We start from the raw sequence: 26,762 nt of genomic DNA on the forward strand, positions 1-26,762 counted from the left end.
ATGTTCTAATTTACTTTCCACTTAGGCTTTCTCTCTTTCTATATGACTGAGAAGATCTCTCAGTAAGTGTCCTCTTGTACAAAGTGCAAAGTAATGAAACTAGTACAACAGAGGACAACGTACAATGCTCTGAAACCATTTTATGCACCATCATATAATTATTTTGTTGTTCCATTTTTTGTTTAACATGTAGTGGTAAAGCCTTAGGTATCAGAAACTTCATGTGGAACTGGCTCCAATTGATCAATTATTGGAATATAGGAGGTGTGACATATTGCTTTGAGGTGTGAACATTGCTTTGAGGTGGCGCACTGCTTGCAGGAAGCAGGGCCACTGCTTTGAGCCTTTGCTGCCATTTCAACACCATGGGAGAATTAAAAGCTTTACATCCTGGTATGCATACAATTATCCATAGAACTAGTTAGCTTCAAAGTTCTAAATGGAATGTATATTGTTATGGTTGCTTGTATCTGCCCATCTTAGATTCTTCCTAGCAATAATTTTGAGAGACCATGGATTGTGGGCTGAATGGAGAATGAAGCCTTTTCAAATTCACCTCCCAGGTGAGCCAATGACATGTGGTTTCCAGAGACTAACGTGCTTCAAATGTTGGTCTCTATAACTACTACTTACTCCCTTTTGTTTATGTATATGTTCCCATTCATGAACTACCTAATAGGGGCCTTCAACTCATACTCGGTATGTTAAACAGTCTGAGCTGCTGTAACAAATACCATAGACTGGGTGACTTATAGTAACATAAACTGGGGGTTTCTGTTTCTGTTTCTCTTGGTTTCTGTACTTCTGGAGGTTGGGAAGCCCAAAATTAAACAGACTTGGTGTCTAATGAGGGTTCACTTCCTCACAGATGACCAACTTCTTACTGTAACTTCACAGGGCAGAAACGGGGAGGGATCTTTCTGGGGTCTATTTCTATAAGGGCATTACTCCCAATTCTGAGAACTCCTCCCTTGTGACCTAATCATCTGCCAAAAGCCCTACTTCCTAAAACCACTGGGAGTTAGGACTTTAACACATTAATTTCAGAGAGATATATTCAGTCCTTTGGACTGGGAAACTGTAGTATTCAGAATTTATTACTCTGTCGATGCTTCATTGCTGCACATATAATACAAAAGAATATTTTTATGTATTTTTAGAGACATTGCCTAGGACTCCAGGTTTGGGACAAATCTCTAAGCTACCACTCAGTACAAAGTATCCAAAAATAGGAAGAAGACATTCATGTTCCTCTCTAGAGAGAAGAAAAACGAATGCCATAGTTGGAGTGTAACAAAGCCTCCAACTTCATCTCACATCTAACTTGCAAATCGCCATGTACATGAAATATATCTGACCCTGAATGACCCTCTTTTCTCCTACTCTAATTGATACCCCCCTTTCCTAATCCATTGTCTATGTCAAATGTTCCTGCTATTCCTCTTCTTTAGGATACCTGGATTCACTTTATAGCTCTTCCATGTATAAATCTAATAGATAACACAACATCTCTGAGGCTCATGTTTTGATCTGTAAAACTGGGATGAAGGTTAACCTACAAATGATCTGCAGATTTCTACAGTGAACCCGCTAGGAAACCCTTCTAGAGAGCGTTTCATAAGTATGAGACCTCACGATGGAAAGTCTGAATTTTCTTCCCAAAATTAAGGCACCTATATATTTGGGTGAAGCATAATGCAAAATGCATTTTCCTTCTGAGACTTCAGGAGAACTCTCCAGCTAATATAATTATGTGATTATTATTATTCTTTGAAGATCTGTGATTTAGAAAGTATTTTAACCATGAGTGTTTATAAACAGTGTTTGTATTTTAGGTTCACTGACAGCAATATACTACTTTATCAAATGAAATGGACTTATGAATAATACAACATTGTATCATTGAGATTATTTGGCAAAACAACTAGAAGACCACCTGTTTGTCTGGCATAATTATATATTTTGTCTGGTGACATGTACGTTTAAAAATCAATATAGTTATACTTATTAGCAAGTATTAAAACATGTATATATATATGCACTATATATGCACACATGTAGACAATATGGAAAACAGTAATATACTTAAACATAAAAATTAATAAATATATATTTGGGATTTTTAAATTAAGTACATTGTCATTCATGTATATGAACTATTTATGTACTTACCAATGTACATAGATTTGACATAGTTCTTATTTGTTTTCATTTCAAATAACAGTCTCTGTCTATATACAATTTCACATGCACAAAAAAATTCAGAGTAAGGGCTCCAAAAATCTGTGCCTCAAAGAAAGCAGTCGGAACCCAGGAAAAAATGGGCAAAACCAAAATTTTAGAACTCTGAACATTAACCAGTGATCTCAAACTATCTAAAGGTCATTTTAAAAACTGTGAAACTATCATAAGAACAGTGAGCTGTGGAATTTCAACTTGTTCTAATTCCATACCCCAACCCCCAGATTCACAGAAGACTTGCAAACCAACAGCTTTGTAGTCACAGTAGCCATAATGTAATCAACAGAAAAATTCCACCTAAAGATGTGTATGTCATATTTCCCAAAACCATAAACATATTATCTTACACATTATCATATATGTCAACATAATGTCTAATTGAATGAATCCAGTGACATATACTTTAGAGACACAATGTTCTCCAAGTTTTTACAATTGCCAAAAAAAAAAAAAAAAAAATGCCACCTTGGACTGAAAGACAAAAACAGAAAGAAGAAATGAAAGAAATTCGCTGGACTACCAAAATTCTATAAACAGAATATTTCCTAATAAAATTACTTAGCTGAAAACACAGGCTTACTTTTTTTTTTAAACTTTCATTTTAGGTTCAGGGGGTACACGTGCATGTTTATTACATGGGAAAATTTTATGTTTTTGGAGTTTGGTATGATTTTGTCACTCAGGTAGTGAGTATATTGCCCGATAGGTAGTTTTTCCACTCTCATCCTCCCGCAAGCCTCCCTCTTCAAGTAGGCTCTGGTGTTTGTTGTTCCTGCCTTTGTGTCCATGTACACTCAGTGTTTAGCTCCCACTTACATGTGAGAACACACTGTATGTAATTGTCTGTTTCTGTATTAATTCACTTATGATAATGGCCTCCAGCTCCATCCATGTTACTGCAAAGGACATGATTTTATTCTTTTCTTATGTCTGTAAAGTACTCCATGGTGTGTATGCACCACATCCTCTTTCTCCAGTCCACCATCGATGGACACCCAGGTTGAATCCATGTCTTTGTTCTTGTGACTAGTGCTGTGATGAACATAGGCATGCATGAGTCTTTATGGTAGAATAATTTGCATTCCTTTGGGTATATAACCAGTAATAGGATTGTTGGGTCGAATGGTTTTAAGTTCTGTTTTAACTTCTTTGAGAAATATCCAACTGCTTTCCACAGTGGCTAAACTAATTTACATTCCCATTACCAGTGAGTACAGGAACCTCACCAGCATCCATTATTTTTTGACTTTTTAGTAATAGCCATAATGACTGATGTGAGATGGTATCCCATTGCAGTTTTAATTTGCATTTCTCTGTGGTTAGTGATGTTGAATATTTTTTCATATGCTTGTTGGCTGCATGTGAGTCTTCTTTTGAGAAGTGTCTGTTCATGTCCTTTGCCCATTTTTAATGGGGTCGTTTGTTAATTCCTTGTTGATTTCAATTTCTTATAGATTCTGAATACTAGACCTTTGTCAGATGCAAGGTAGTTTGTGAATATTTTTCTCCTATGCTATAGGTTGTCTGTTTACTTTGCTGACAGTTTATTTTGCTGTGCTGTGCAGGAGCTGTTTAATTATGTCCCACTTGTCTATTTTTGTTTTTGTTGCAATTGCTTTTGAAGTATTTGCCATAAAATTTTTGCCAAGGCCTATGTCCAGAATGGTATTTCCTAGGTTTTCCTCCAGGGCATGTAGTTTTGGTGTTGCATTTGGTCTTTAATCCATTTTGAGTTTACTTTTTTATATGGTGAAAGGAAGGGATCCAGTTTCAATCTCCTGCATATGGCTAGCCAGTGGTCCCAGCACCCTATATTGAGTAGAAAGTCCTTCCTCATTGCATTTTATTGTTGACTTTGTTGAAGATCAGATGGTTATAAGTGTGCAGCTTTCTTTCTGAGTTTGTTAACCTGGCCCACTGGTCTATGTGCCTGTTTTTGTACCAGTACCATGCTGTTTTGGTTATTATAGCCTTATCATATGGTTTGAAGTAAGATAGCATGATGTCTCCAGGTTCGTTCTTTTCCCTTAGGATTGCTTTGACTATTCAGGCTCTTTTTGGGTTCCATATAAAATTTAGAATAGGTTTTTCTAATTCTGTGAAAAATGACATTGGTCATTTGATAGGAATAGCATTGAATCTATAATTGCTTTGGGCAGTATGGCCATCTTAACAATATTGATTATTCCCAGCTATGAGCATGGAGTGTTTTACCATTTGTTTGTGTCATCTCTGATTTCTTTCAGCAGAGTTTTTTTATTCTCATTGTAGAGATTTTTTCACTTCTGTGGTCAGCTGTATTCTTAGGTATTTTATTCTTTATTAGGATATTTATAAATGATATTGTGCTCTTGATTTGACTCTCAGCTTGGTCATTATTGATGTATAGATATACTGCTGATTTTTGTATATCCATTTTGTATCTGGAAACTTTACTGAACTCTTTTTTTTTTTTTTTAGTTTTAGTAGTCTTTGGGCCGATACTATGGGGTTTTATAGGCATAGAATTATATCATCTGCAAAGAGAGATAGTTTGGCTTCCCCTCTTCTTACTTAAATGCCTTTTATTTCTTTCTCTTGACTAATTGATTTGGCTAGGATTTCCAGTAAAATTTTTATTGTTTTGAGATCAGATTGTACTCTATTGTCTAGGCTGGAGTTCAGTGGTACAATCATGGCTCAATGTAGCCTCAACTTCCCAGGTTCAGATGATTCTCCCACCTCAGCCTCCCAAGTAGCTGAGACTATAGGTGTATGCCACAATACTAGCTAATTTTTGCATTTTCTGTAGAGATGGGGTTTTGCCATGTGGCCCAGGCTGGCCTCAAACTCTTAGGCTCAAGCAATCCCTCAGCTTCCCAAACTGTTGGAATTACACCAATACTATTTTGAACAGGAGTGGTGAGAATGGTCATCCTTGTCTTGTTCTGGTTCTCAAGGGGAATGATTGCAGCATTCGCTCTTTTATTAATAGTGGGATGTTGACTGTGAGTTTGTCATAGATGGCTCTTATTATTTTGAGGTATATTCTTTCACTGCCTAGCTGTTGAGGGTTTTTAACACGAAGGAATATTGAATTTTTATCAAAAGCCTTTTCTATGTCTAGTGAAATGATCATGTGGTTTTTGTTCTTAGTTCTGTTTATGTGATGAATCACATTTAGTGAATTGCATATGTTGAACCAATCTTGCATTCCAGGATTAAAGTCTATTCAATCATGGTGGATTAGTTTTTTGATGTGCTGCTGGATTTGGTTTGCTTATTTTGTTGAGGGGCTTTACAACAGGGTTATTGGCCTGAAGATTTTCATTTGTAGTGTTTCTGCCAGGTTTTGGTATGAGAATAATGCTGACCTCCTAAAATGAGTTAGAAGATAGTCCTTCTTCCTCAATTTTTTGCAATAGTTCCAATAGGACTGTTACTATTTTTTATTCATGTATCTTGTAGAAATAGGCTAGTCCAAGGCTTTTTCTTGTTGGTAGGTTTTTTATTACTGACTCAGTTTTGGATCTTGTTTTTGGTCTGTTTAGGATTTCAATTTCTTCCTGGTTTAATATTGGGAGGTCATATATTTCCAGGAATTTATTTATTTCTTCTATATTTTCTAGTATGTGTACATAGAAGTGTTTGTAACAGTCTTTGAGTTTTTTTGTATTTCCGTGGGGTCCATAGTAACGTCCCCTTTGTCATTTATGATTAAGTTTATTTGGATTTTCTCTTTTTATCTTTATTCATCTAGCTGGTGGTCTATCAAAGCAAGCTTGATTTTTCTTTTAAAAAATCAAGTTTTGGTCTAAGTTAATCTTTTGTATGGTTTCTCACATCTCATATTCATTCAGTTAGCTCTGGTTTTGGTTATTTCTTTTCTTCTGCCAGTTTTGGGATTGGTTTCCTCTTTTTTTTTTTTTTTTTAATTCCTTCAGGTGTGTTAGGTTGTTAATTTGAGTACTTTCTAACTTCTTGATGTACATGTTTGGCACTATAAACTTTCCCCTTAACACTTCTTTAACTGTGTCCCAGAGATTCTGGTGTGTTTCAACTTTGTTTTCATTAGTTTCAAATTTTTTTTTAATCTGGCTTAATTTTATCCTTTACCCAAAAGTCATTCAGGAGCAAGTTGTTTAATTTCCATGTAATTGTAGGGTTTGTATGTATCTCCTTAGTATTGATTTATATTTTTATTGCACTGTAGTCCAAGACTGTGGTGAGTATGATTTTTTTTTTTTTAATTTGTTGTGAATTGCTTTATGCACAAGTATGTGGTCGATCTTAGAGTATGTGTTGTGTGGAGATGAGAAGAATGTATATTCTGTATTCTGTTGTTATTGGGTGGAGTGTTCTGTAGATGTCTGTCACATCTGTTTGGTCAAGTGTTGAGTTTAAGTCCTGAATAGCTTCATTAGTTTTCTGCAGAGTATTGTTGCCAGTGGACTGGGAACACCTCAGCCTCTCCAATGCAGTGAGTACTTGATCTCAAGGGGCCAGCACATAAAACTAAAGGCCTGTTTCCAGATCAGTAATGTCAGAACATACAGCTGAGAAGTGCTGATCAAAGCCTTGGCGCCATGTAAGCATTCAGAAATGAAGCCAATTAACTAAACCCAACTTATAACACAGTCAAATCCTTCAGGGCATCAAATCTCATCTAACCTTTTTTCAAGGTTTTTATTAGCTTCCTTGTGATGGGTTAGAACATGCTCCTTTAAGTTGGAGAAGTTTGTTATTACGGACCTTCTGAAGCCTACCTCTGTCAACTCGTCGAAGTCCTTCTCCATCCAGCTTTGTTCCGTTGCTGGTGAGGAGCTACAATCCTTTGGAGTAGAAGAGGTACTCTGGTTTTTAGAATTTTCAGCTTTTCTTCTCTGGTTTCTCCCCATCTTTGTGTTGGTCTTTGATGTTGGTGACCTATAGATGTGGTTTCAGTGTAGATGTCCTTTTTGTTGATGTTGATGCCATTCCTTTCTGTTTGTTAGTTTTCCTTCTAACAGTCAGGTCCCTCAGCTGCAGGTCTGTTGGGGTTTCCTCAAGGTCTGCTCCAGACCCTGTTTGGCTGGATATCACCAGTGGAGACTGCAGAACAGGAAATATTGCTGCCTGATCCTTCCTCTGGAAGCTTCATCCCAGAGGGGCACCTGCCTGTATGAGGTGTGTGTCGGCCCCTATTGGGAGGTATCTCCCAGTTAGGCTCCATGGGGTTCAGGGACCCACTTGAGAAGGCAGTCTGTCTATTCTCAGAGCTCAAATGCCATGCTGGGAGATCCACTGCTCTCTTCAGAGCTGTCAGACAGGGCATTTAAGTCTGCAAAAGTTTCTGCTATCTTTTATTCACCTTTGCCTTGCCCACAGAGGTGGAGTCTATAGAGGCAGTAGGCCTTGCTGAGCTGGGGTGGGCTCCATCCAGTTCAAGCTTCCCAGCCACTTTGTTTACCTAGTCACGCCTCAGCAGTGGTGGACACCCCTCCCCTAGCCAGGCTGTGGCCTCACAGGTCGATTTCAGACTGTTGTGCTAGCAGTGAGCAAGGCGCCACAGGTGTGCAACCTGCCAAGCCAGACACAGGAGAGAATCTCCTAGTCAGCTGGTTGCTAAGACCATGAGAAAAGTGCAGTATTTGGGAGGAAGTGTCCCTTTTCCCAGGTACAGTCTGTCACGGCTTCCCTTGGCAGGAAAGGAAAATCCCCTGACCCTTTGCACTTCCCAGGTGAGGCGATGCCCTGACCTGCTTTGGATCACCCTCCGTGGGCCACACCCACAGTCCAAACAGTCCCAGTGAGATGAACCAGGTACTTTAGTTGGAAATGCAGAAATCCCCCTCCTTCTGCGTCAATCACGCTGAGAGCTGCAGACTGGAGCTGTTCCTATGTGGCCATCTGGGAACGGAACTCCATGAACACTCTTGTATAAGGTGCCTGGTGACCTCTGTGGGTGGTGGTTCTCACCCAGTTGGGAGGCACGGGATCTGAGACCCACTTAACAGAGCACTCTGGCTGTCCCTTTGTCAAACAGGTGTGCTCTTCTGGGGGGAATCCCAATCATCTGGGCTGCCTGGATTCCTCAGAGCTAGCAGGGGGAAAGACTAAGTCAGCTTGTCCATGGAGACCATGGCTACCCTTCCCCCTAGTGGCTCAGGCCCAGGGACACCAGAATTTTGGCCCTAAGTCCCTTGCTGGAGTTGCTGAAGTTTCTGCAGGGAGGCCCCACCCACTAAGGAAGGATGCATCAGGGTGTGGCCTAAAGAGGCAGTCTGGCAGTGATCTACCACAGCTGGTGTGCTGCACTGTGGGGAATGCCTTTTGAGTCTCCCAGGCACCAGCAGGGGAAATACGGTGGCTGGAGCTGTAGTGATGGCTGCCACCCTTTCCTCCCAGTAGTTCAGTATCTTAGACAGAGGGCAGCTGCAGTGAGGGCTGCTGTCCTTTTCCTGAGGAGCTCAACTGTCTGAGGCAGCAGGCAACTGCAGGGATGAAGGCTTCCCCTCCCCCTGGGAACTCAGCAGTCCTAGGCAGATGCCAACTAAGTAGCTGTTGAGAATCTGTGCAACTCTGTGATTGAGACCCAAGGCCCTCGTAGCATGGGCTCATGAGTAGGATCTTATGATCCATGGGTTGCACAGATCCATGGAAAAAGCACAGATCTCCAGGCTGAGTAGCATGATCACTCACCACCTGCCTTGGCTGGGACATGGGAGCTCCCCTTGCCCCGTGTGGCTCTCAGGTGAGGCGATGCACCACCCTGCATTTCCTTGCTTTCTGTGAGTCACACCAACTGCCTAGTCAGTCCTGATAGAACCCGGGGGTATCTTGGTTCCCAGTGCAGGATTCACACACTGTCTTGGTTCTTCTTGGCGAGAGCCTTTGATTGCAGCTGCTTCTTGTCAGCCATCTTGACCCTGCCCTCCCCTACCCCTGCTATGTAACAGTTTTGGGAAATAATTAGTGATAATTGTTTAACATGACAATTGAATGAGGCCTTAATAATAATAGTTGGGGCATAGATGAAGCTGACCAAAATCTCTTAAAAAGACAATCTGGAGAATGAGATATTAATTGGGGCTTTTAAAAGTTCTGACATATTCATGACAATTTAGAAGGAAATGTACCTTTACAGAACTGTGCACATACCCAGAAAAGACCTGAAAAAGAAATAATCTCTCTCTTTTGGTTGACCTTAAGTTTCTGTGCAAGCAATGAGAGATAGCTAAGCCAGTATTGCAAATCATCTATTGGATCTTTGAAATAGTGCCCCCAAACACACAAAGGACCTTTTGGAAAAGGCTGGAAGATACACTTATGCAGCATATTTAAGGAAAACGATATCCATTTATTGAATGACCACTAAGCTAACTGAAGAGATGTCAGTGGTCACACCTAATGAAGAATATAGATTAATATAATTAGTTGAGGAAAATAACCAAACAAATGCACAATAGGAAAGACCCCACCAACAACAAAGCCTGGGGAAGAGGCAAATACAGTTTCCAGAGTTGTCATATTATATTATTCTAAATATATGGTTTTCAACAAGTTATGAAGCATGTAAAGAAGTAGGAATGGAAGATGAATAGGGCCTAAAGTGAACCCCCAGCAAACTGCAGCAGCCCTACAGAAGAGGGACCTGACACAACAACAAAAATGGCCCCCACAAAAATGGCCCCCACAAATTGGCCCCCACAAAAACCCCATCCAAGGGTCAGCAGCCCCAAAGACTGAAACTAGGCAAACTCATGAAGATGAGAAAGAATCAATGAAAAGATGCTGAAAACCCAAAAGACCAGAGTGCCTCTTCTCCCCAAAATGATTGCAACATCTCTCCATCAAGGGCACAAAACTGGATGGAGGATCAGATGGATGAATTGACAGGAGTAGGCTTCAGAAGATGAGTAATAAAAAAACTACACTGACCTAAAGGAGCATGTTCTAACCCAATGCAAAGAAGCTAAGAACCTTGATAAAAGGTTAGAGGAATTGCTAACTAGAATAACCAGTTTAGAGGGGAACAAAAACAACCTGATGGAGCTGAAAAACACAGCATGAGAACTTCACGAAGCATACACAAGTATCAATAGTCAAATCGATCAAGCAGAAGAAAGGATATCAGAGTTTGAAATCCACCTTACTGAAATAAGACATGCAGACAAGAATAGAGAAAAAAATGAGTGAAAAGAAATGAACAAAGCCTCCAAGAGATATGGGACTTTCCAAAAGGCTGAATCTAAAATTGATTTGAGTACCAGGAGAAGACAGGAAGAATGAAAACAAGCTGGAAAACACACTTCACAATATCATCATCCAGGAGAATTTCCCCAACCTAGCAAAACAAGCCAACATGAAGATTCAGGAAATACAGAGAACACCATTAAGATACTCTATGAGAAGATCAACCCCAAGACATATAATCTTCAGATTCTCCCAGGTTGAAATGAAGGAAAAACTACTAAGGGCAGCCAGAGAGAACACCGTGGTCTCCTACAACGGGAAGCCCATCAGATAAAAAACAGACCTCTAAGCAGAAACTCTACAAGCCAGAAGAGAGTAGAAGCCAATATTCAACATTCTTAAAGAAAAGAATTTCCAACCCAGAATTTTAACTCACATGTTAGAACCATGATGCAAAGTGAAATCGTCCTCTGCTACTGTTTCCCATAAAGCTGTGTTATACCAGTTACCCCTCGGTGCTGTGGAAGTCTTGGAGCTATTGAAAAGAAATAAAACCCTCCATGCAGAAGAGGACAACAATAAAAACAAAGGCATGTTTTGAGTATGAAATTGTGGAAAGAACAAAAATAAATATCCTCATAGATTCTATAGCCACAAGTCAGTCTTCACATAAGTGTACACATGGGCTGTATGTGTACATGTACTTCTGCACATCACAGATACATATTAATACATTCACATACATATACAAAAGTAAGCAGGAAACTCTTTCCTAGAAATTCCCAATATGATTCTTCTTTAGCCAAATCTAAGTAATATAACCAAATGCATACCAATAACAGAGAAAGGAGCTTGGATTTATTATAATTGACAACTAACCAATATTTGTTCTTTGGGTTAGGACATTCCCTTTATGAACACATTGTTCTTCAAGAACTGAACAAAATAGAACCCTTAGCAATGGTTCTTAAAGTGAAGTCCCTGGAAAACCATCATCAGGGTCACATGGGAATTTATTAGAAAAGCAAATTCTTAAGTCCCATCCCAAATATATTGAATTAGAAACTCTGGATGTGGGGAACACATATAGAGTTTTAACAAGATTTCCAGGTGAATCTGAGGGATACTAAAATTTGAAAACCACTATTTTACCACATAAGAGCAGTTACTGAGTTTTGGTTAGTCAACCAACAGTGTGTTTATGTTATGCCTAGATGTTTTCTAGTTTAAGATAATACTTTTCAGCCAGGCGTGGTAGCTCACACCTGTATTATCAGCATTTTGAGAGGTCAAGGTGGGTGGATCACCTGATGTCAGAAGTTCAAAACCAGCCTGACTAACATGGCAAAACCCCATCTCTACTAAAAACACAAAAATTAGTTAGTCATGGTGGCAGGCGCCTGTTATCGCAACTATGGGAGGCTGAGATAGGAGAATTGCGTGAACCTGGAAGGCAGAGGTTGCAGTAAGCCAAGATCGTGCCATTGCACTCCAGTCTGGATGACAGAGCAAGACTTTGTCTAAAAAAAAATAAAAGATAGTACTTAGTACTTTTCTTCAGGACTATAATACAATGAAAGTGAAGATAGTCAAAACAAACAAAACCCAAAGCTGTAATAAGCCAAGGATGACAGAAAGATGAGATTGTATAGCAGGACATAAGATTTCAACAAATTTGAGAATATGAAAAAGGTAGATGTGACAAATCATTTTGCAAGACATAAGAAGTCACAAAGATGTCTAGACAGATAAAATAAGAAGATCCAATTTATTTCTACAGTACCCCAGAGAGAAGGAGAGATTAGTGATGCCAAATTAAGGAAAGGTTAAAATTCTATGATGGGATCAGTGTCCTTATAAGGAGAGGAAGAAGAATGAGAGCTCTTCCTCTCTCTGTCATGTGAGGACACAGCAAGAAAGGGACTGTCTGCAAGCCAATCAGAGAACCTTCAACAGATGATGATTTTACTGGCTCCCTGTCCTTGGACTTCTCAAACTCTAGAACTGTGAGAAATAAATGTCTGTCATTTAAGTCGCCCAGACTATACTATTTTGCTGTTGCAACAGGAACTGAGACAGATGTTGCTGTTTTCTGAATGTTTGTGTCCCCTCAAAATTTATACGTTGAAGCCTAATCACCAATGTGATATATTAGGAGGTGGGGCCTTTGTGAGATTAGGTCATGAGAATGGAACTCTCATAAATGGGATTAATATTCTTACAAAAAAAAAAGAAAAAAAAACAACCTTAGAGAGACCCCTCGAACCTTCCACTTTGTGAGGACATGGTGAGAAGATGCCATGTATGTGTCAGAATGTAGGCCCTCTGCAGACAGTGAATCTCCTGGCACCTTGGTGTTGGATTTGTCAGCCTCCAGGACTATGAGAACTAACTTTCTGTTGTTTATAAGCTACCCAGACTAGGGTATTTTCTTTTAGTTGTCCTAACGAATTACATGAAAATAAGTCTAAATGTAAATAGATACTTTCTCAATTTTAATACCTCTTTAAATAATTGATAGATCAATCAAACCAAATATTAGCTAAAGTAACAGCAAAATTAACAAACTGACCCAGCCAATTAGAACGAAAATACATCACATCCACACAACTGCAGGATACACCTATTTCTCACATAAAATATTTATAAAAATTGACTGTGTACCAGAAGGTCATAATGTAACCATTAAAAATTTCAAATGACTAGAGCCATACACAGTGTGTGCTTGCACTACAATAAAATTACAAATAATAAAAAGACAACTAGACATTCCCAACTGCTTGGAAATAAGGAAATGAACAGACGTCAAGGAAGAAATTCATAAAAATGTCCTGGGTACAGCAGGCATTTTAAAATAATATTCAAAGACCAGAAGTCAAAATGAAAAAATCAAAGTAAAAATCACAGCAAATAAAAATTTCTGTATGGTGAAAGCAACCTCAAGTAAGTTTCAAGCCAGATACTCAGTGGGCAAAGGAATTGTATCTTGGCCACGCATGGTGGCTCACACCTGTAATCCCAGCACTTTGGGAGGCCAAGGTGGGCGGATCACCTGAGGTGAGGAGTTTGAGACCAGCCTGGCCAACATTGGGAAACACCATCTCTACTAAAAATACAAAAATTAGCAGGTCATGGTGGCATATGCCTGTAATCCCAACTACTTGGGAGACTAAGGCAAGAGAATTTCTTGAACCCGAAGGGTAGAGGGTGCAGTGAGCTGAGATCGTGTCACTGCACTCCAGTCAGAGCAACAGAGTGAAACTCTGTCTCAAAAACAAACAAACAAAAAATTGTATCTTATTTAACATACCCACAATATATAAAGGACACTAACAAATCAGCAAGAGGCAAAAAATCCCAATACAACAACAACAAAATGAACATTATATTCAGACAAATCACAGAATAAGACTGTAAAATAATTAGTAATCATATGAAAAACTCCTGAATCTCATTATCAATCAGCATCAACAAACAAAACTAAGATAATACTTACACATTCACAGTATTCACAATACTTGCATAATTCACCGTGGGAAACATTTAGAATTGGTATTCTAGAATTAAAGAGGTGTGGAAAAATTAGCCATCCCATGACTTATTGGTAAAAGAATAAAATGATATGGTTTTTTTGTATTGTATACAGAAAGATATGTGCAAAGATGATGACTACAGCATAATTGATCATTGATAAAACTTGGAAGCAGTAGCTAGATTATTAGATCAATGATACAGTTCTGTATTAGAGGGATAGAGATTTCCAAGATGCATTGTTAGGTGGAAAACACATCAGAGAAGAGTTGTGTAAAACAATCCTCTTTATGTAAAAAAACAAAAAACAAAAAAAACTGTGTAACTGTGTATATATATACATATTTGTATGTATATAACGTTTACTAAGCACTTACTCTATGGCAGGCATCATCCTAAATTCTTTATATATTTTAACTTCCTTAATCATCATAAAAATCCTATGTGGTAGATACCATTACTACCCTCATTTTACCTATTAGAAAACAGGCACGGAGATTGTCAATTAATTTTCACAAGTCACAGGCACAGGAAGTAAAAAAGAAAGAATTCAAACTCAGGTAACTTGATTTTCCTTCTTCCTTTTTCTATCTTATTTTCTCAGTTTCTTTCTCCACCTTCTTCCCTTCCATTCCCTTTTTTCTTCCCTCCCCCTCCCTCTCTTAGTATGTCTTCAAATGTCTATGTCAACCTTGGTTAGCAGGGTAATCGGGAGAAAATGGAGAGGGTGAGGTTTCATTTTTCTCTATATATGGTGTTATTGTTTGGAAGACCATGTGTTACTTTTTTTTTTTTTTTTTTTTTGAGACGGGTCTTGCTCTGTCTGCCAGGCAGGAGTGTAATGGCACGATCTTGGCTTACTGCAACCTCTGCCTTCCGGGTTCAAGTGATTTTTCTCCTGCTTCAGCCTCCTGAGTAGCTGGGATTACGGGGGCGCACCACCACACCCGGCTCATTTTTGTATTTTTACTAGAGACGGGGTTTCACCATGTTGTCCAGGCTGGTCTTGAACTCCTGGCCTCAGGTGATCCACCTGTCTTGGTCTCCCAAAGTGCTAGGGCTACAGAAGTGTAAATAAATTTTTAAAAAATCAGTAAAAACGTCAGTGCAATATGTATTTATTGATTGCATGAGGGTGTGCCAGTTTCAGGCACACCCTGAAAAATCAAAGGCACGTCCTGAAAAATTAAACATTCTACACACCTATTCATTTTCACTCTTAAAACAAGTTAAAAATGCCTTTTGATGGAAAGAAAAGGGAAGAGGGTAAGGGCTACAAACAAAATAATCTCGACCACTCCTCATTTGCAGTCTAAGCTCCCTCACCTTGAAAAGCCGCAGGCTTCTGAGGGATGCAGGTCAAGACCAGAGTTAAGGAAGTTCCCGGGGGAGGCCACTCCCTGCTTGATAATTTTCCAGTTTCAGCTGGTGTCGAGGTCCCAGCTCATCTCAGCCCTTCTGCCCTTAACCACCGGACAAACGTTTCCGGAGCCTCTCCAAAGAGCAAGAAAGGGGACGGGGAGTGGGAGGGGAGACGGGACGGGCTGGAGGGCAGCTCCGCGTCGCACACAGGGTGGTGGGTTCAGTCGTACCCCCAGCCTGGCCGCCCTCCAGCAGCAAAGCCGGATCCCGTGTGCCCGCGCAGGGGCCAGGAGAGGGAAGCCTTGTTGTACCCTTGGGATCCAGAAAGCTAAACGAGGGGCTGCTGCAGGTGTAGATTCTGAGGCTGGTCCAGGCCGCTTTCCCGCCGACTTCAGGGAGGATTGTGCAACAGGTGTGCCTGGCAATCAAGGGGCGGAGGGGAGGAAGCCATGCTAGGACCTCGGCTCGCTCAGGGCTGTGCGGCAACAGCTGCAGCCACGGGTGGTGGTGTGGTAGAGGGGAGGCTTTCTTAGTCACTTCCTTATGGGACTGGGGTGTGCGCGGCTTGTGGGGACGATGCTCCGCCCCATAACTGTGTTTGCGTCAGAGGGCGAGGCAAGGGCCGATGGGCCTCGGGAACCGACACCTGAAGTGGAGCGGGAACTCGGCAAGGGGCCTCAGGCGGCCCAGCGGCACCCGGGCTCACCCCAGAACCATTCGAATGAAAAGGGGTGTCCTGCCTGAAAACCCCTCGCGGGGCTCAGCTTCCCCTTAGCTACACTGCTTTACAGGCAGAGAGCAGCCCTGAATCCTGGGCAGAGGCTGGACTCAGGACCATGTGCCAGCATAGTGGGGCTATTAGAAGGGACAGTTAATACAGCCTGCAAGCTGTCATTTATCAGTAAGTATTCACTGAAGTCCGCCTGGAGCCCACATCTATGCCAGGCCCTCTACAATACCAGCTTGGAAAAGATAGCGGTGTCTAGCACGGTTGCTAAGACAATTCGGCCTCTACTGGTTCCCATCTGTGGACTGTCAGCCACTTTCTTCATATATGTTCTTTCCATTGCCTCATCTCTGAAACTGAGTAACTATTAAAAGAGCTACAGAGTATTACATGTGTTAATGTAAAGTTCTTAGAGCAGTGCCTGGCACTACAGAAAGTACTCAGTGAAAGTTAGCTTTTATTATTTTAAATATTTGACAAAGTCTCTGCTTCTCCAAACTGACTCTCTGGTTCCCATGTGGTTTCATTCATTCCCTGTTATTTCTGGACGTCTTGCCCTGGCCACTTCCCAGTTCCAGGAACAGGCAGTCGTTGTTTCTTCCAGGTTATCATATTGAGATACATGGTTAGTACCAGTGACACTTAGAAGTGTCAGGTGGTTTGGGGGCTCCTTTCTTTCTTGAACTTCTCCTAAGAGCAAACTTGTCTCTTATTGCCACCCTGATGTTTACAATAGAAGGGTTTTGAGCAATGGACAAGCACAAGGAAATGAAAAACACATACAAAGGAAAATGAGTGGATTGCTGCAGTTGGATAGACAAGTGTAAAATACCTGGGTCTCACTGTACATCAAGCAGCCTTCAGATCTCTAAGGGAACTATTCTTACTGACTGAAAAGAACAAAGTAATACTGTCCACTCATTGTTGAATTAACAAACACAGATTAAGTGGCCTGTCTTGGACAAGACAAACCAAGCTCTGGCCTTTGAGGGCTTAAAGTGCAGGGAGAGCGACTTTAAACATTTATGAACTGGCCCTTGTGCACCTTTCCATCCTCACCTCTGAGGGTCTCTCCATCTTTTGCTCTGTAATTTCATAAATTTTCATTTCCCGAATGAGCCCTGTTTCCTGCAACTTAGGTCTTCTACCAGTGAATTTCCCTCTCTCTATAAGGCCCTCTCGAGGCCCTACCCTGCACCTCACACATCTTCATGGTCTGGCTGATTCTAGACTTTTTTCAGCTCTCTGCTCTGACTTTCCTGACAATGGCACCACTACTCCATCTAAATCAATGACTCCATATCCTTTTTATTACACCATTATTTATATTCATAGTACTTAATATATTTGCATATATACAAATATATTTGTATTGTTATATATGTGTTATCCATAATATATTTATAATAAATTTAATTAATATGATGTGCTGGAATATATTTAATTGCATTAGTTGCCTGTCTCCTCCATTTTTAGCCTGTATAGTGCCTTTCATGCTCTATGCCTTTGATTAATATTCATTGAAAAACAAAATAAGCTTTATGTTAAGTATTTATGTACTTATATATTTATGCATGTGTACATATATGTGGATATATGTATGTACACATATGTGTACCTATACACACGCTCTATAGCACTGCCTTGAACAATGCTAAATTTAAAAGCCAAAGCACTTGTTAATCAGTAGTAACAACCGTGCTTTTCATTTCTCAAATTTTGTTGCTAAAAACTGCTTTTAAAAAAATTTTGCCTATTCTAGTTAAAAACTAATTGGTCGTGAGACTGAATTGAAATTCAAGATAGTTCTATCTTACATAAGAAAGATACCTTAAAGATAACCTCTAACAACTTTCACTGAAATTTGGCACATTGGGAGAACGTGGGGTGTTTTGTTTTCTTTTTATTCAACGAAATGGGAACATGAGTGCAACAGATATGAATCATGAATAATTTCAATTCAGCTAGTTAGTGAGCTGTACAGCATTAAGTAAATACTTTATCTTTATGGGCTTAGTTTTCTCGTTTATAAAGAAGAAAGGAAAACTCAGATTTGTGAGGGAGGTCTGCGTTGTAGGGAAAGGTTTTTGAGCAGTAATAAAGCAATCAAATGAGAATAACTGACTTTAAGACTCATTTTTGTTTCTTTTGTGTCCTTGGTTTACTTGTTAGTTTTTGTAGAACACTTTACTACTACAGTTTCAGTTGGGTCTAGTTGATATGGTATCTACATTTTGATTCAAGGTTTAATATAAAATTCTATAGACCAGGTGTAGTGGTTCACACCTGTAATCCCAGCATTTTGGGAGGCTGAGGCAGGCAGATAACTTGAGACGAGCCCAGACAACATGGGAAAATCCCTTTTCTACTAAGAATACAAAAATTACCCAGGTGTGGGGGTATATGCCTGTAATCTCAGCTATGCCGGTGGTTGAGTCACGAGAATTGCTTGAACCTGGGAGGCAGAGGTTGCAGTGAGTCGAGATCGTGCCACTGGCCTCCAGCCTAGGCAACAGAGTGAGAGTCTGTCTCAATAAAACCAAAAGACAAACAAACAAAACTGTAAAAGGCTATCTTACATTGGTTCTAAGCATATGTGTTTTGTTTTCTTGACCCTAAATGCTGAAGTGGATTTTTATGGTAAAACTCCCGGTTACAAGGTACTTTGCATTAATAACTGGCCTCAGTCACCCTACTTCAATCTCATACCTCACAGATATGGTGGGCTTTGTACTCAAAGGCTCACCATCTTCTTGCCCCACATATTTGTATAAATGCATCTCTGCTTGCTCTGCTTTACTTTGACTGAAACCACAATTCAACGGATGAAACGTTTGTCTTCTTAGATGCATTTTAAATGCATAAAATTTACATATCATGTAACTGAATGACATGAAAGCTATTTAATTTGTGACTTACCTCAATAAATGTTGCCTTCTCCCTGGGCTAGCCACAGTTCCCCTCTGGCATAGCATAATGTCTCATTCTTACTTACTGGCAGGAAGTTAGGCACCTAGAATTCTTGTGATTGTTTTCAGAATGGGAGAGTTTTACTAAAATCATTCAGAACCTATGTCTCTGCTTGGGGCTTGAGAAGAATGTGAACTGTTTTATATTGTGATTTTTTTTTTTTTTTTTTTTTTTGAGGGTGAGTGTGGCTGGAGAGAGTTGTTCTTAGGCATAACTAGATTTAGGTTATTAATCTGAATTTATTTGTTAATTGTCTATGTTACAGGCATAGTAATTTTAAGATCTTCCAGAATTAAGTATGATTTCCCTGTGGGTCCCAGGTTTTACTTTAGTCATGTTTGAAAGCAGTAAGACACAAATTTCAGACCTTAAGAAATGGGGGTTGGCCGGGCGCGGTGGCTCAAGCCTGTAATCCTGGCACTTTGGGAGGCCGAGACGGGCGGATCACGAGGTTGGGAGATCGACACCATCCTGGCTAACACGGTGAAACCCCGTCTCTACTAAAAAATACAAAAAAACTAGCCGGGCGCGGTGGCGGGCGCCTGTAGTCCCAGCTACTCAGGAGGCTGAGGCAGGAGAACGGCATAAACCCGGGAGGCGGAGCTTGCAGTGAGCTGAGATCCGGCCACTGCACTCCAGCCTGGGCGACAGAGCGAGACTCCGAAAAAAAAAAAAAAGAAAAAAGAAAAAAGAAAAAAAAAAAGAAATGGGTCAAAAGGCTTTAGCTGTGTCAAAAGATAAATTACAACAAATTTAAAGATGTAATTAACTTATGTTAGGAATTCGTGAATATGATAGCATCTTATCTAAAAATAGAGAGATGCTGCATGGGGCATTGCAGAGTAGTCAGTTTTTCTAAGGTACCTTGAGCAGCAATGAGGAAATAGCATAATACAAAAAGTGGATTAGTTAACATTAGATTAGTTCAGGTTACTCTCTTTATAAGGGCTAAAGTGTGGGAACTTCTTTGTTATGTAGGTTGAAACTGCCCTGTTTGGAGGCTGGGCTTTCATTTCTCTCCTGATTTCTTGGAAGGTCAAATAAACAACTTAGTTTCAGTTTGCTAATGCGGAACTTTAGCATTAGTTACTCCATTTTGATTTGATCTGTTGAAGCCTAGTGCAGGAGCTCAAACCAAATCGATGTCGTCCTATACAGTTGTTAATATTTAACAACTGTAATACAAATTGTGAAGTCAGAACTGGAAATCCTCTGTGCTGCTTCTCCCTCTCTCTGAGTGCAGAGGTTTATAATTATCGAATAGTCTAGAGCAGCAATGAAGACATGATTTCTGATAGAATTAGTTTGAAAGAGATGTACTGTACTAATGTGTATATAGTATATGTTACCTCAATTTATTCCAAATTTATCACTTAACAGAGAGTTAGAAAGAAGTGTTTAGTAATCAGATTGTAACTTGAAGTTCTGTGTTTGTTTTGGAGTAACTATAATTCAAATGGTACAATATATAATATGACTTTATCACGAACATTTGTTTTCTTTTAGTACAGCATAAAAATTAGATTTTCTCTTTCTCTGAAGTTATTTCTGAAATTTACCTTTTAGTAAAAGTGGTGGAAACAATGATTTAAAGTTATCATGTTAGATTAATTAGCTAATTGATTCAGGACACAGCCCAATCATTTCCTAAACTGAGTTATGTTATTTCTTGGAATAGACTCATCATATTAGTCAGAATTCTCTAAAGAAACAGAACTAGGATGGAGACATATGTATATATGAAGAGATGTATTGTAAAAAATTGGCTCATGCAATTTTGTATGCCGAAAAGTCCCACCACATTAGAAGTCTGTAAACTGGAGACCCAGGAAAGCTAGTGGTCTACCCTAGTTAGTCTACCCTAGTTACACATGTTTACTAGCTTATTGTTCACCTTATAGATTAATTGCAGAAAAATATAAGATTTAATATTTCTACTCTTCTGACTTGATGAGGTCCATAGCATTGATTTCTGACCAGTTAATGCAAACTGGATTCCTGTTGTTCTAAGAAAATCCAGGAAGTTAAATCAGTAACACAAATACATCTTTTGATTTATCTCAGGGCCAAATAAACCCACTTGGAATTACTCAACCTTTGCTGAACTTCTTAGATGTAACTAAGAGGTGACTGTAATTGGAGCATTCTTAAGAGTTTCACTATATTATGAAAATGTGTGCTTAAAGTTGGTAATCATAAAAAATAATTTTGAAATGGCAAGGAAGGAGGTGGTTTCTTCTTGAGAACTCTGTATTTTAGTTGAGGATGTGGAGGGATCAGTTGACTTATTTGCCACTTAGGATTGCACAGTAGGAGTAGTTGGTGAAAGGGCAGCCAACACTGGAGTGGGCCTGAGAAGTGGGAGGGCAGTTTGCATTAGTGCATATGGGTCAAAGATAAAAATGTTGGGTAACGGAGATTTGCCTGATGTGTTCATTGTAATTAATAGTCATGAAAAGCACCGGGATCTACAGTAAATGGAGAAAATAGTGACTGGATAGTAGTGGGAAAGACTAGGATGGGGTCAAGGCATCAGAAGGCAGAATTACTGAGTAGAATATTTGCTGTCATTTACGTTTCTGTAGAAATACCAAGTACAGGCAGGGAGCGGTGGCTCATGCCTGTAATCCCAGCACTTTGGGAGGCCGACGCAGGCAGATCACGAGGTCAGGAGATCAAGACCATCCTGGCTAGCAGGGACAAAAACATTAGCCGGGCATGATGGCGGGGGCCTGTAGTCCCAGCTACTCTGGAGGCTGAGGCAGGAGAATGGAGTGAATCCGGGAGGAGGAGCTTGCAGTGAGCTGAGATCTAGCCACTGCACTCCAGCCTGGGCGACAGAGCGAGAGCGAGACTCCATCTCAAAACAAACGAACAAAAGAAAGAGAGAGAGAGAGAGACAGAGACAGAGACAGAGAGAGATGGTGGTCAAAGTGCTATGGCTGTGACAACTCCTGAGACTGGGTTCTCTGCTTAAAAAAAAAAAATACATTTCTCTTTTTTTTTTTTTTTTTTGAGACGGAGTCTCGCTCTGTCACCTAGGCTGGAGTGCAGTGGCGCTATCTCGGCTCACTGCAAGCTCCGCCTCCCGGGTTTACACCATTCTCCTGCCTCAGCCTCCCCGAGTAGCTGGGACTACAGGTGCCCACTACCACACCTGGCTAGTTTTTTGTATTTTTTAGTAGAGATGGGGTTTCACCGTGTTAGCCAGGATGGTCTCGATCTCCTGACCTCGTGCTCCGCCTGTTTCGGCCTCCCAAAGTGCTGGGATTACAGGCTTGAGCCACCATGCCCGGCCAAAAATACATCTCTTAATGAACAGAGTAGTGTCGCAACTTCTCAAATTTGCTGGTCAGGATTGGCATGACAGGTCCACAGGACCTGAAATTTTACGAGATAATTGCAGTGGTGTGATCTGATAATTAACCTTTCTTGCTCTTTACCTGGACCATTCCTGGAGCCCAAACCCAGAGGCTTGGAAATGAACCACACACTTCATTTAGGTTGTGCAGGCTGTGAAGACTGAAATTTTAGCTCAATTATCCTTTGGGGTCTTAGCTCGCAGCATTACTTCATGGCTTTCTTCCTGATTAGACTCTCTTCCTAAAGGCTTTTAGAAAGTGTTCGCCATCAGCCAAGTGCAGTGACTCACGACTATAATCCTAGCACTTTGGGAGGCTGCAGTGGGCAGATAACGAGGTCAGAAGTTCGAGACCAGCCTGGCCAACATGGTGAAACCCCGTCTCTACTAAAAAATACAAAAATTAGCTGGGTATGGTGCCTGTAATCCCAGCTACTCGTGAGGCTGAGGCACGAGAATCGCTTGAACCCAGGAGGCAGAGGTTGCTGTGAGCCAAGATCATGCCACTATACTCCAAGCTGGTGACAGAGCAAGCCTCCATCTCAAAAAAAAAAAAAAAAAAGAAAAGAAAGAAAGCGTTCATCATCATGGGCTGACCAACAATTTCTACATTCCTAATGAGGCCACATGCAGCGGTTTATGCCTGTAATCCCAAGACTTTGGGAGGGAGAGACAGGAGGATCACTTGAGTCCAGGCCACCTGGGCTCCCAGGTCTGTTGGCCCAGACAAGCATCTGAAAACTGCTAGGAGGAATGACATGATTTTACCTCTGTATTAGGGTTTCTCAGCACTGTAGTATTTTGGGGTGGATAATTATTTGTTTCCACGGGGATGTTCTGGGCATTTGAGGATGTTTAGCAGCATCCCTGGCTTCCACCAACCAGATGATAATATCAGTCTCTCCTCCAGTTGCGACAACTAAAAATGGATCCAGACCTTGACAAATATCCCTTCAGGGGTCAACCCCCTCTCCCCATTGACTTCTATACTATAGGATATGTCATTTGTTATAATTCTACAATTATAATTTTTCACAGGGTGCTTTTGGGCTCTGGGAATGCTGACACATAGCCATTATTTTTGGCTTTTTTTTTTTTTTCCCAATTTCATCTCTCTTTTCCATGAAGGCATGCCACAATCTTCATATAGGTCACATTAGATCAGTGGATTTACTTTCACTTTCACAGGTATAAAAGCATATTTTCTATCTGAGTTTTAAATAGCAAGAATAAAGCTCTAGGCCGACACTATTCACAGCGAACCACCCTCAAAATAGAAGTGAATGTGAAACCACAGATATTTCATTGAAACATATCTGAAGATAAAAACATACCTCAAGCTTCACAGATATAGGACTTCTGAGCTGAGAGGTCAGTTTGTAGATAACTAGGGTTATTCTAAAAAGGATTGATGACAAATTATTTTACTTGCTCCTATTTCAGGATCTTCCAGACATATTGTCTACCCTAAGCACCAGGCTGGACACATTGGGAAACAGGCTGGCTACCTGGGCTCCCAGGCCTTCTACCCAGGACGTCAGCATAGCTACCTAGTCCCACCTGCTGGTGCAGCTGGAATTCCTGTTCAAAATCAGCCAGGTAGACCTGCAGGGGTGCCATGGATGCCAGCACCACCACCACCATTAAACTGTCCACCAGGATTGGAATACTTAAGTCAGGTAATTTCAAATATGTAAAATACTCAGAAAAAATAAAACTGTGCTTCTGGTTTATGACCCATAGTAATTTTGGTTAAGTGATATTTATTTATTTACTGCTTATTAATTAATTAATGTCAGAAATGGTAAGCAACACATTCTGTTGACAAATCACTAGTTCTTTTGGGTTCGAGTCATTGTTAAATCAAAATATGAATGTCACAGGTGATTGTTTTCTAAGATTTTTTATATAATGTGATAATAGTCCAAAGTCAAAATTTATTAAGCACTATTTTCTAGGTTTTGTTTTTAAGCATTATACATGTATTACCTCACTTAATCTTTCCAGAATCTCTATGATGTGTAAGCATTGTAATCGTCATCACCCTACACAAGAGGAAACTGAGGTCCAGAGCAGTTATATAACTTACCCAGGATTAAAAACCTAATGAACTGGGGGTGCCCTGTTCATCACCAATCAGGGGTTGGTACCCTGATTCTGGATTCTGTGCTTTTTAATTCCAATACTGAATACTTTTCTTGACATTTAAAAGACATCTAAAGTTTACAGTAGAGTTTTAGTAAGTAGTACCAAAAATGACTTAATATTTTTGTGTGGGATTTGAGTCATCTTTTTCTCCCAATTAGTAAAATCACATTTTTATGATGCTTTTTTTCTTTGGAAGACCCAATTTTACAAATGTCACCAATAAGGAAAAGAAAGTCCTGGATTTTGCTGTACTACATGATAGCTTACCTCAGCAAACTGAGGTTTAATATTTGTTTTGTCTTAGAGATCAGATTGGTAAAATAGGAATATAAAGTTTTATATCTCCAATCTCTAAACAAGTATTTCTGTGATAGTCAATGAGTTTTCAGTAAATGAATTATCTCTCTTTTACTCTTTATAATAACTTCATTTCCCACAATGTACTTGCACAGTGAATATTATAAGAATGTTTAGTGGTTTATATTTCTCTAAGAAATACCCTAGTTTTTTTAATGAGAGTCTCAAAAATATATAGAAGAAATTACCACTTACTATAAAATGATTATATGAAGTAGACATAAAATGAGTAACTGAGACTTGCAGTAAAAACTTATTTAAATCGATAAAATGTCTTTATATTTTAAATCCTCATTTAGGAAGAACATTGTTTTCTAACTTTTACAGGGATTCCACTATATTAGTTTATTTTACCTAAATTTACAATATTAGTAGTGAATGCTTTCAATAAACATACAGCATTTTTAATTAAGAATATGTTAACTTTAGTTTTACAACAAAAGGTAACAAACTTATTAAAAGTTGATAATGATAAATGTCAATAACTGATTATATGCAGTATTAAACAATAAAAACATGAATAGTAATTGATTATAAAATATTTAACATACAACTTAATTTTCTTTTTACTATAATAGATAGATATGATACTAATTCATCAGCAAATTGAACTTCTGGAAGGTATGTATTAATTGTATTCCTTATATTTCTAAAAAGAGAAGTTTATGCAAATAAAGATACATCGAAAACTATAAATATAGCATTCCGAGGGATGTGGGATGGTAAACCTGATTATTTACAAATGTCTGTCTTAACAATAATGAAATCAGTAGTCTATTTCTGAACATTAGAAGTTAAATGGTAAAATACAGTTGGCGCTTCCTATCCGTGGGTTCCACCTGTGTGAATTCAATCAACCATGGATCAAAAATATATTTTTAGAAATTGTACCTGTACTGAGCGTGTGCAGACTTCTTTTTCCTTGTCACTATTTCCTAAGCAGTACGATATAACAACTCTTTACATAGCGTTTACCTTGTATTTGCATATTATAAGAAATCTAGAGATGATTTAAATAATACAGGAGGAGGTTCATAAGTTATATAGAAACGCCACACCATTTTATATCAGAGACTTGAGCAGCCTAGGATTTTATTGTTCACAGGAGGTCCTAGAACCAATCTCCCATGGATACTGTGGGATGACTGCACTATTACGATAAGCATCTGTCCTAATGTTATAAACTCTAATGTAGAAGGAATACAGCCAAGACTTATTTTTGCTCTCTTGTCTCTCTCCAAATAACTTTAAGGAATTCAATCACTTTACCTGACTTCTACCACTTCAGCTCTTTTCTCTCCAATCTGTGATCACCTTGAGAATGGCACAGAGCCACATCCAATATTTTAGTTACCTTAGTACATTTCCAAGTGAGTAAACTTTTTGAATTTGGATGGGAGTGTTTTGGAAAATTGTTGTTCCTGCCCACAGTTTCTCTTGGGAGTTCAGATGAATCCAGTAGAATCTTTGTTCCATGCGCTGTAGATTACTAGCCAGGGTGCAGGGGCACTGCAATGTTGTAGGATGCTGACCAGCAGGCCTCCAGCTTGTCTTCTTAGAAGAGCACTCTTGCTCCTGCTGAATATTCCTGATGCCACCAGATACTTTCTTGGGTCCAGTGCTTCCTAGATGCACAAATAAATTTAGTAAGCCTCTACATGCTTCAGAAAGGTCGCTAGGGGAATGAGAGCCTACGTAGAGTTATGAAACACAGTGTCTTCCGTCTGATATAATAAAGTTACTTCTTCTATGTATTATAAAAACTGCTGGTTTTTAGAAAATATCTGTTAAATAAATTCATTTTTGCATAGCTGCAGTTTCTTTAACTGGTTGAAATTATAACTTGAATTGTACAAGCAGAGTAATGAATTTCATTAACATATACAATTGTTACCTATTACATTTAAACTG

The 26,762-nt window shown here is 39.5% G+C and overlaps 1 protein-coding gene across 2 annotated transcripts in view; it reads left to right on the forward strand.

The window, feature by feature from the left end:
* The first annotated feature begins 466 nt into the window (after positions 1 to 466).
* Positions 467 to 26,762, forward strand: part of PLSCR2 (phospholipid scramblase 2) — a 47,839-nt gene continuing 21,543 nt past the window's right edge. Inside the window, exons 1-4 of one of the 2 annotated variants that reach the window (XM_011958063.1) lie at positions 467 to 563; positions 23,605 to 23,717; positions 23,790 to 24,025; positions 25,430 to 25,472. In XM_011958063.1, coding sequence (XP_011813453.1) covers positions 23,969 to 24,025; positions 25,430 to 25,472 — 100 coding nt within the window. In that variant the 5' untranslated portion in view covers positions 467 to 563; positions 23,605 to 23,717; positions 23,790 to 23,968. The remainder of the gene's footprint in view (positions 564 to 23,604; positions 23,718 to 23,789; positions 24,026 to 25,429; positions 25,473 to 26,762) is intronic. The other variant, XM_011958062.1, reaches the window with a different exon arrangement.

The sequence above is a fragment of the Colobus angolensis genome, unplaced genomic scaffold, assembly GCF_000951035.1.
Source record: "Colobus angolensis palliatus isolate OR3802 unplaced genomic scaffold, Cang.pa_1.0 Scaffold46, whole genome shotgun sequence".
In the NCBI taxonomy this organism is placed as follows: Eukaryota; Metazoa; Chordata; class Mammalia; order Primates; family Cercopithecidae; genus Colobus; species Colobus angolensis.